General features: G+C 49.3%; 1 protein-coding gene across 10 annotated transcripts in view; it reads left to right on the top strand.

Moving 5' to 3' along the window:
* Nucleotides 1-5666: 5666 nt before the first annotated feature.
* The window catches only part of phldb1b (pleckstrin homology-like domain, family B, member 1b), an 86002-nt gene continuing 82047 nt past the window's right edge, over nt 5667-9621 (top strand). For 5 of the 10 annotated variants that reach the window (XM_032510456.1, XM_032510439.1, XM_032510434.1 and 2 more), the window contains exons 1-2: nt 5667-5941; nt 7261-7362. In XM_032510456.1, coding sequence (XP_032366347.1) covers nt 5906-5941; nt 7261-7362 — 138 coding nt within the window. In that variant the 5' untranslated portion in view covers nt 5667-5905. The remainder of the gene's footprint in view (nt 5942-7260; nt 7363-9621) is intronic. The other 5 variants (XM_032510455.1, XM_032510442.1, XM_032510429.1 and 2 more) reach the window with 2 other exon arrangements.

Genomic DNA, 9621 nt, shown 5'->3' with positions numbered 1-9621 from the left:
GACAATGAAGTCCTTCTCGAAGTCCGGCGCCACCAGGATTGGACCGGAACACAGAACTTGTTTCAGGTCGATGAAGGCCGCTTCCGCCTCGGGATTCCACCTCACCATCCGAGAGTGGCGGTTCGTCGTCAACTCTGTTAGAGGTGCAGCAATGGTAGCAAAGTCCGTTATAAACCGTCTATAATAGCCGGCTAAGCCCAAAAACGACCTCACCTGCTTCTTGGTGATGGGCCGGGGCCAGTCCTGTATGGCCCTCAACTTGGCTTCCTGAGGCTTGACCAACCCCCGCCCGATGGTGTACCCCAGGTAGTTTGTCTCACTGAAGGCCAGCCTGCACTTCTCTGGGTTTGCCGTGAGCCCTGCTTCCCTGAGCGAATCCACCACTGCCTGTACTCGGGGTAAGTGACTGGCCCAGTCGGGACTTTGTATGACCACATCGTCCAAATATGCTGCTGCGTACTTTTTGTGGGGAGCGAGGACTCGATCCATCAGCCGCTGGAACGTAGCCGGCGCTCCGTGGAGACCAAACGGGAGCCGGGTGTACTGGTAAAGCCCCCCTGGCGTGGCAAAGGCCGTCTTCTCCTTTGACGCCGGGGTCAGGGGCACCTGCCAGTATCCTTTGGTGAGGTCAAGGGTGGTTAGGAAGCGTGCATGTCCCAATGAATCTATTAAGTCATCCACCCTAGGCATGGGATAGGCATCAAACTCAGACACCTCATTTACTTTCCGAAAGTCATTGCAAAACCGTGCCGAGCCGTCCGGCTTGGGAACCAGTACGATGGGGCTTGCCCAGGCACTATTGGACTCTTCGATCACCCCTAGTTTCAGCATCTTCCTTACCTCCTCTTGTATAACCGCCTTGCGAGCCTCCGGCAGCGCGTAAGGGCGCTGGTTCACCGTTTTGCCAGGCATGGTGCGGATTTCATGTTGAACCACCTCCGTGTGCCCAGGTAGGGAGGAGAAGACATCTCTGTTGCGTTCCACCAACTCCAGGGCCATCTGCCGTTGATGCGGGGACAGGCTTGGACCAACCTGAACCTCTTCTCTCCCTGGTTCCTTGGTCTCTGTGGGGGGTAGACAACTGAACAACGCCTCCCTGGCGTGCCACTGTTTTAAAAGGTTGACATGATATATCTGCTCCGGCTTTCTTTTATCTGGTTGCCTCACCTTGTAGTTTACGTCTCCCACCCGTTCAATGACCTCGTAGGGCCCCTGCCAGGTGGCCAGGAATTTGCACTCCACGGTGGGCACCAGGACCAGCACTCGGTCCCCGGGCTTAAACTCTCTGGGTTGAGCAGATCTGTTGTAGGAGGCTTGCTGTTGCCGTTGAGCAGCCTCCATGTGTTCACGCATCATGGGATAGATAGCCTTCATTCTCTCTCTCATAGCCCCAACATGCTCGATCAGGGTCCGCTGGCGGCACGGTTGCTCCTCCCAGGCCTCCTTGGCAATGTCCAGCAGTCCTCGGGCCTGTAATAGCAGAGCTCAAGGGTGAAAAAACCAGTAACGACTAGGCACCTCTCTCACCGCAACAGAGGTACGGTACAGATGATCCCAGTTGCGCCCGTCTTCCCCGATCGCCTTCCGCAGCATGGATTTTAGGTTTTGTTAAAACGTTCGACGACCCGTCTGTCTGGGGGTGGTAGACCGACGTTCTCAGCTGCTTGATTTTCAGCAGAGTACAGAGTTCTTCATAACCTTGGACAAGATGGACTCCCTTGGTCTGTCAATACTCCTTCGGAGCCCCAGACTCGTTGACAGAAGGAAATGCTCCTTGGCAATCTGTTTGGACGTAGCCTTCCTCAGCGGGATGGCCTCAGGATATCGGGTTGCATGTCCAGGATGACCAAATGTACTGATTCCCCTGGCACTCTTCGGTAAGGGTCCAACGATGTCCAGTCCTATCCTCTCGAACGGGGTCTCGATAATGGGTAAGGGAATAGCGGGTTTCTATATTGGGCTTTGGTGGCCACCCTCTGGCACTCAGGGCAACTCCGACAGTATTCTCTATCTCTTTGTGCACCCCTGGCCAAAAGAAGCGTCGCAAGATCCTTTCCTTCGTCTCTCCACCCCCTAGGTGCCCCTAGCGGGTGGGTGTGGGCTAGGTTGAGCACGGTGGTCCTGGGGCTGTGGTACGAGGAGCTGTTCCTGCACCTCGCCATCTTTCTGTACCACCTGATACACCAACCCCCGGTTTACTGCAAAATGGGGTAGGTAGGGCTTGTCCTATCCCCGTCCCACTCCTCATCACCTGCACATTCTTCAAGGCTTTTGCAAGAGTGGGATCTTGTAACTGGCGTGCCATACTGCCTGTGAGAGGGGGAAGCTCTTGGGTGCCTGGGGCGTCTTCCTCACTGGAGCTTGGAGCGCTTCCTGGGACCATGTTCTCTTCCTCCGTGTCGGGACCAGACTCCGAATCACCTGGGCACCTCCATCCCTGCAAGAACACAGGCTGGTGTGAGGGGTTCTGAGGGTTGTGTTTGCGTTCTCTCCGAGTACGTCCTGCCTCTCCGCTTCCGGGTACTCGCCGATCTCTCCTGTGTCTCCCTCCCAGCGGGAGAAGGCGGGCAGTCTCGTCCATTAGGACCGGAACGGGTAGGGAATCAACCACTCCGCTGTGCGTGTGGACGGTTCCCCTGGTGGTGGTCATTGTGAGTTCATGGTGGGGTAGTCTCTGGGTGTCTCCATGGACACAGGTAACCGGGAGGACTTTCCCTGAAGTCCGACCCGATGGGCCCACCAGATCCTTGTGTACCAGGGTGGTCCGGCTACCGGAATCTAGCAGAGCTTCTACATCATGGTGATTCACCGTCACCGGGCAGGTGGGGGGTCGGTCCTGGGCGTCATCCATGACTCCCACGAGCGAAGCAAAAAGGTGGGTGGGTGGTGCGCTGGAGGTCCCAGCCGTGGGCATAGGTTCATCCACCGGTTCCCCACACTGCCAGGAGAGGGTTCCCATCTCCCCACACCGGTAACACTGGCGCGTTTTGCTCTCCCCGGGTCCTCTTCCTGGGGCCGGCGGGGGTCGGGCTCTCCCTGGAGCCTGGCACTCCTAAGTGGCTGGGTTGGTCCCTTGGGGTTCGTTGGACAGCCTCCTCCCATCTGTGGCGTGGACGCACTCTGTTGCCCCTTCCGGGAAGCCTGAGCATCTCTGTCGTGGCTTGGTATCTTTCCACGGCTTCCACAGTCAGGTCCGCTGTAGTCAAGCCTGTTGGCTGATGAGTCGTTTCGCCTCATAAGGCAGGGCCCGTAAGTATTTGTCCACCACAACGGCCTCCCACTACTGCAGCTGCCGTACTCTTCTCTCCCGTACCACCATCTCCCGTGATCCGGACAGTTCTTGCATCTGGGCCGAGGAGCTGGTTGGGTTGAAAGATCCAGCTGTGGAACCGCTGGGCCATGCCGAACTTGGTGAGTCCACTTCTGCTGAGGATCTCCGCCTTTATGCATCGTAGTCAGTCGCCCGGTCGGAGGCCAGGTCCCGGACAGCATTCGCGACTCCCCCGACAGAAAGGGGGCTAGCAGTCCAACCCACTGTACCTTGGGCCACGCTTCCCTAGTGGCTGTGGCTTCAAAGGCGTACAGATACGCCTCAACGTCATCTGAGCCCCCATCTTAGATATAAAGTCACTCGCTCTTATTGGTGGCGGTCTTACAAACAGCCACTGTCTCTGCAATTGTAGTTCCTCCGCCTTCAGGGGTTGCTCTCCTTTGCTCCTCCAGGAGAGCCATGTTCGCTTGCGTCTGGGCTTGCTGGCCGGCCACCAGGCTTCACAACACGGCCTCCATCTTTTTTCTCTGGGAGGGTTTATGGCCAATTCGGAAAACCGGGATATCAACGGTCGGTGTCCTTCTCTGACATGCACTGTTAGCGCTGAACGTGCCCGCATTCTCCACCATATGTGATATCATGAGAGCTACACGGCTCTCGGCGGGACAGTTCAGCAGTGCAAGGAACAAAGTTAGAGTGTAACAAAGGTTTTTAATATTGTTTCTTGGGAATTAACACAAAATGATAAGCCAAGTTCAAAAAGGTAACTCAGGATAATGGTTTCTCTTGCAACAGTCCAAAATTAACAATGTCTCTTCAAACCAAAAATCAGAACCTGATTCCCTAGGTAAATCTCTTCTGAAAACGTTCTTCAGCCTTACTTTAGACAGCGTCGCAGCCCTGGCCTCTCTGTCGGTAAGACTCTCTCAGTCTTCAGGTAAGTATTCCAGTCTTCAGGTAAGTATTCCAGTCTTTCAATCCTTCCTGGAAAGTGCCGCTTCGATCCTCTGTAGATCCTCTGAGAGCACAACTGAGTCTTTCTCTCCCAAACAACACTCCTCACCAACTGTGTCCTCTGGGCTTTAAGCTGCCCTTCACTCATCAGCCCTGATGGTCTCATGTGTTGGGATGCCGGGGCTTGAGGGGTGGATTCCCAACTCCACCAGCAGATGGTGCCAAAGCTGCCCGTGACTGCAGCCATCTCAGGGTACGTAGCGGCCCTCAGAACGCAGCCTCTCGTGACATCACACCACAAGAAAAATTACAATTACACTGTAGTTATTACACAAAGGCCTGAATTACACCATGCTCAGTACCTACACATGCACTAATGGAAAGATGTCAGAGTTGGGGGGGGGGGGGGGCTGCCCATGGAACGGGGGTTCGGTGCCTTGTTCAAGAGCACCTTGGCAGTGCCCGGAGGTGAAGTGGCATCTCTCCCGCTACCAGTCCCCCACCGTACTTTTGTCCGTATATACTTTTTAAAGATTATTTTTTGGGGCATTTTTAGGCCTTTATTTCCACAGGACAGATGAAGACATGAAAGGGGAGAGAGAGGGGAATGACATGCAGCAAAGGGCAGCAGGTCGGAGTCGAACCTGTGGCCGCTGCGTCGAGGAGTAAAACTCTATATATGTGCGCCTGCTCTACCAACTGAGCTGCTGCTATTTCTTGTTTTTTAATGTCAATCCATCCATGTTTTATAACAGCTTATACACTAGGTACAATAAGATAGGGAGTAAATTATGATACATGTAAGTACTACTTTAAGTAGTGGCCACAATAGTCTTAGCAGACTTTGACACATGGCTGCTGCTGCCAGAGCAAGCATCAAACATGCAGTTCAACTTCAGCAGTCTGGAAAGTGCTACTCAATTATCTGAGCTGTTGAAAACACAGAGCACATGCAGTCATTAATGCATATTTACAAAATCAGTTTCAAGGATGCCAATTGCTTAAATGTTTTGTGCATCGACTGTTAGAATGACATGATAATATGTGTCTAACAACCTATTTTGGAATTGAAATGTTTATGCTGCAGCGAGTGTATGATGATTGACGACGTAAGCTTTAAATCGGTTCAGCTATTGTTGTCTTTCTGCTGGAATAAACAAATCTAACTGGGAAACACTATTCACGGTTTATTCATTGTGGCTTGTTCAGTCGGCCATTGTGGTACATGTGTGCATAGTTACAGAGCTTCTCCTTCCTCCTTCAGCGTGTTCACCACTTTATTTATGAGCTTTATTTATTTTTTAAAATCACTTCAGTCATCACTCTCTCTTCCTCCCTTTCTTTTGTCTTCTTCTTCTTTTGATCACCAACGCACACACACACACACTCACACACGTCTCTGTTATCTGGGACTTTGGTGCTGCCAGTCAGGAATGCAGGTCTTACTTTAGAGGAGCAAGCAGCAACAGGTCCACCTCCTGAATGCAAGCTTTTGGAGGATTCTGCGCCGGTAGCGTAAGACAAAGAACTGAGATCAAGACAAAGAGACAAACCGTGTTTCATGAAAAGAAGCGTTGTTGAAGATATTGTGTTGTATTCACTCCGCAGCCTTAGAGGTGTCCGGGTGAATCAAGTTCACACTGACAGGATTGAGTCAGTAGCCAGAAGCAGCTCTTTGCCATGGAGGCTATGCATGCGCTGGACAGCTGGAGAAAGGTAATTATTAATATTTAGAGACAGCAAAGGACAGGTTAACACTAAAAAGTTGGTTGGAATTTCACATGACAAACATTGTTAAACCTGTGGGGAGAAACAGTTTGTAGTTAGCGGAATTCTTGCTCCTTCTGGCTCAGAAAAGAAATTGTTTCTTAATGCACAAAAGCGTTTCCAGATAGAATTTTCTCAACATTTGTTTTTATTTTCTGGCTGTTTTGGGATTTACTGTTTGAGGCTTCCCTGAGGCTGACTCCGCTGCATATCATTTCATGGGTCTGTCACAAGAGCAAACATGATGCTATTGCAGCAGTGTTTTGTTTTCTTGAGGGCAGAGTACATCAGAAACATATTTTCTATCCCTGCTGCACAACATTTTAGGCATGCACATGACTCCCGGTAAACTCTGATTCTCTGTGATTGCTATAATTATGTGTTTCAAACCTCTCTGTGTGCTTTTCTGTCCTTCCTCACAACCACAAGCTTTACACATCTCATATAATGACTTCTCACATACTTCTTAGATTCACCTTTATGCAGAATCTAGCCACTTAAACAAGTGTAGCAATATAGACTTGGAATTTTTTATAGCCGTCTGTTCAGTGTGCTTTATGGAAATACCCAATGATTGAGTGAGAAGGGAGGAATGTGTGTGTGTGTGTGTGTGTGTGTGGTGTGGTGTGTGTGTGTGTGTGTGTGTGTGTGGTGGTGTGTGTGGTGGTGTGTGTGTGTGGTGTGTGTGTGTGGGTGTGTGTGTGTGTGTGTGTGGAGCTGAGAGACAAGAGAGCAGCCAAGTGGCCAAAATGATTGAGTGAGAAGGGAGGTGTGTGTGTGTTGTGTGTGGGTGTGTGTGTGTGTGTGTGTTGTGTGTGTGTGTGTGTGTGTGTGTGTGTGTGTGTTGGTTGTGTGTGTGGGGTGTGTGTGTGTGTGTGTGTGTGTGGTTGTGGGGAGACTGAGAGACAAGAGAGCGGCCAAGGTGGGCTAATTCCATGAATGTGTCAACTACTAGGAAATTGTGTTTGGTGTGTGTGTATGTGTGTGTGTGTGTGTGTTTTAAGTGTGTCACTTCCTCAGAGTGTGTTGCCAAATGCCATCTACCATCTGTTTTGTGTGCACTGACAGCATGAATCACACCTTGACACTTTAGTGTGTAGGCAGAGTGGGGAGGGGGAATCCCACTAAATATGGTGACATTTTTGACCACAAGAACAACGATTTTGATACTGTTACTACCCATTCTACCCTGCAGAGATGAAGTCACCCATGACGACTTTTGTTGCTCATTGTCTGGCTAATATCATGGTTGTCATTCCCTTCCTCAGGATCTTAATGTGTCGCAAGGAGCTGTGGACAGCTCAGTGGACATGGACCGCCTGAACAGTAACATGCCTGAGTGTGGACGGCAAACCCACCAGGTGTTACAGGTAAGATTGTGTGTGTGTGCGTGTGTGTGTGTATGTGTGTGTTGTGTGTGTGTGTGTGTGTGTGTGTGTGTGTGTGAAGTGGTGGTGTGTGAAAGTGTGTGTGTGTCTGTGTGTGTGTGTGGTTTGGGGATAAGTGTGAAGATGGACAGGGAGAAAACAGAGAATATGTCAGGAGAGAAGAGCCTGAGATGGCAACCATCACTTAGTCATTATGTTGTCAGTGTGTCATGTTTGTTCCATCTTTCCAGTTTGGACCCATTCACACACCACACACACACACACACACACACACACACACACACACACACACACACACACAGTAAGCAATCTCTTCTTCTGATAACAGCCTCCACTGATGTTAAATGTCACCACATTGGCTGCTTTGATGGATTTTTGGCACTAAAACTCTCAGCAGGTCAGGTCAGGCAGTAAAGCTGGGACGCGTCCTGACAGCATATGTCACTATGTTGTAAAGCAGGACTCTTTAGCCACAGTCAGTAATTAGACAGACCCGGTGATTGGATGTCTGCGTTTCCCACCTGCTGGGTCTGACAAACCCATCCGGAATCAGGGGAGTGTGTCTGTGTGTGTGTGTGTTCAGTTTTTTCTTCTACATGTATGGGAGTTGGAGGGAGCAAGAAATGGGAGAGAGATTAAACTTTAATGATTACTGCAGGGCAAGTGGGACAATGCATCTATTTAAGCTTTGTTATCAACTATTCTGCTATAATTATTCAACCAGCAGGGTTGGGGGAGGAGTCTGCACTGATTCTGTGCAGAATTCTGTGTAAATTGCCTGATTGTATGTTCAATTTAATAGACAAAGTTAACCTGACATAGGTGTGGCTTTTGTCCAGCAAGTCATATCATCCTCTTTTACTTTGACCTTATCTGCAGTTTTATTTGTCCTGTCTTTTCCACTTATGATTTCAATGATAAAAGGTGAGTCTTGTTGCCAAGGAATTGTACTGATTATGTTCTTTAAATTGGTCTTGCATAAGAAATGAAAATAAAAGTGAACAAAGAGATGATGCACAGGATAAGATCTATAGTGTACAAAAAAACCAAATAAAATCCAATGTATTTGACGTCTGAGCCACATTGCATCACACGGCATGCGCTGCATGTACAGACAGCCAGAGGAGCAGGCTGTTGCTGTGCGCACCACATGGGAGCAGCAGCACACCGCAGATGAGGCAGTATGAATCACCTCCCCTCTTCACCCTTCACTCCCAGTAAGCCTCCCAGTGCCTCCCAGCCTGTCTCTATCTCAGCAATCCTCTTAGGCCTGACCCCACTACAACGATGGCACCACCACAATCACATAATCCTATCAGGACACACGCGGCTAGCTAACCAGCCGAGAGGCCGAGTCAATGATCGCGTACAGGTTGTAAATAAGAAATGTGAGGGCTCAAAAGAGGGACAAAAAGACACAGTCACCTCAGGTTTAAAAATTCAAATGTACGCCAGTGAGTCCATTTAATGCTTCACTTGGCACAGAGCTAATTTGCTGAGCAGTGAATACTTCGGTCTGCTGAAGTATAAAAGCTGCTTGAAATCATTAAATGTGAAGCAAAGTTTCTCAACCTTGGGGTTGTGACCCTACACTTGATTCTTAGACAGGTTCCTGTGAGACTGAGACATTTAAACATTTTGATGTATTTTTAATCAACCAAGTCGGTTGAAATATAAAATATATTGAAATATAGAGTCAAATCATTATAATCCAAATAAAAAGTTTCAAACTTAAAAATCATTCAATTTGAATAATAACTCTCTGTCAGCTGGAAGAGAACATCTGTCCTGAACGATGTCCTGGTGTACAATTCTCTTTGATACAACATTTTTTTCACCCTTTGGAAAAATAGATGTTACTCAACAGGAGAGGTCATTTGTTTCATTATGTCAAACCCTGGGAGGTAAAGCTGCAGAGAAAAAGAGAAAAACACAGCATAACCCATTTTGCTGCATCGCAGCCAGAACTCTCCTCTACACTGCGAGCAATTTAACAATAAGAAGATGACTAAAAAGCAGAGTTGTCTTTATGTTCAGGCATCGCTGTGCTGAAAAGTGCTCATCACAAGTTAGCTCGTTCATCGCCCTCCAGGAGCTTCATGTTTCTTAATTGCTGAGTGCTGTTGCTATGGCGACATCCCTTCCCCCTTGCTGTGCCGAGAGCACACGATGGTGCTTTAGGAAGAGCTAGGACGGGGAGAGGGGGAAGTCAAGACACACACACACACACACACACACACA

The sequence above is a fragment of the Etheostoma spectabile genome, chromosome 3 (genome assembly GCF_008692095.1).
Source record: "Etheostoma spectabile isolate EspeVRDwgs_2016 chromosome 3, UIUC_Espe_1.0, whole genome shotgun sequence".
NCBI lineage: Eukaryota > Metazoa > Chordata > Actinopteri > Perciformes > Percidae > Etheostoma > Etheostoma spectabile.
The sequence above is the reverse complement of the archived record's forward strand: the minus strand, read 5'-3'. Positions and strand labels throughout refer to the sequence as shown.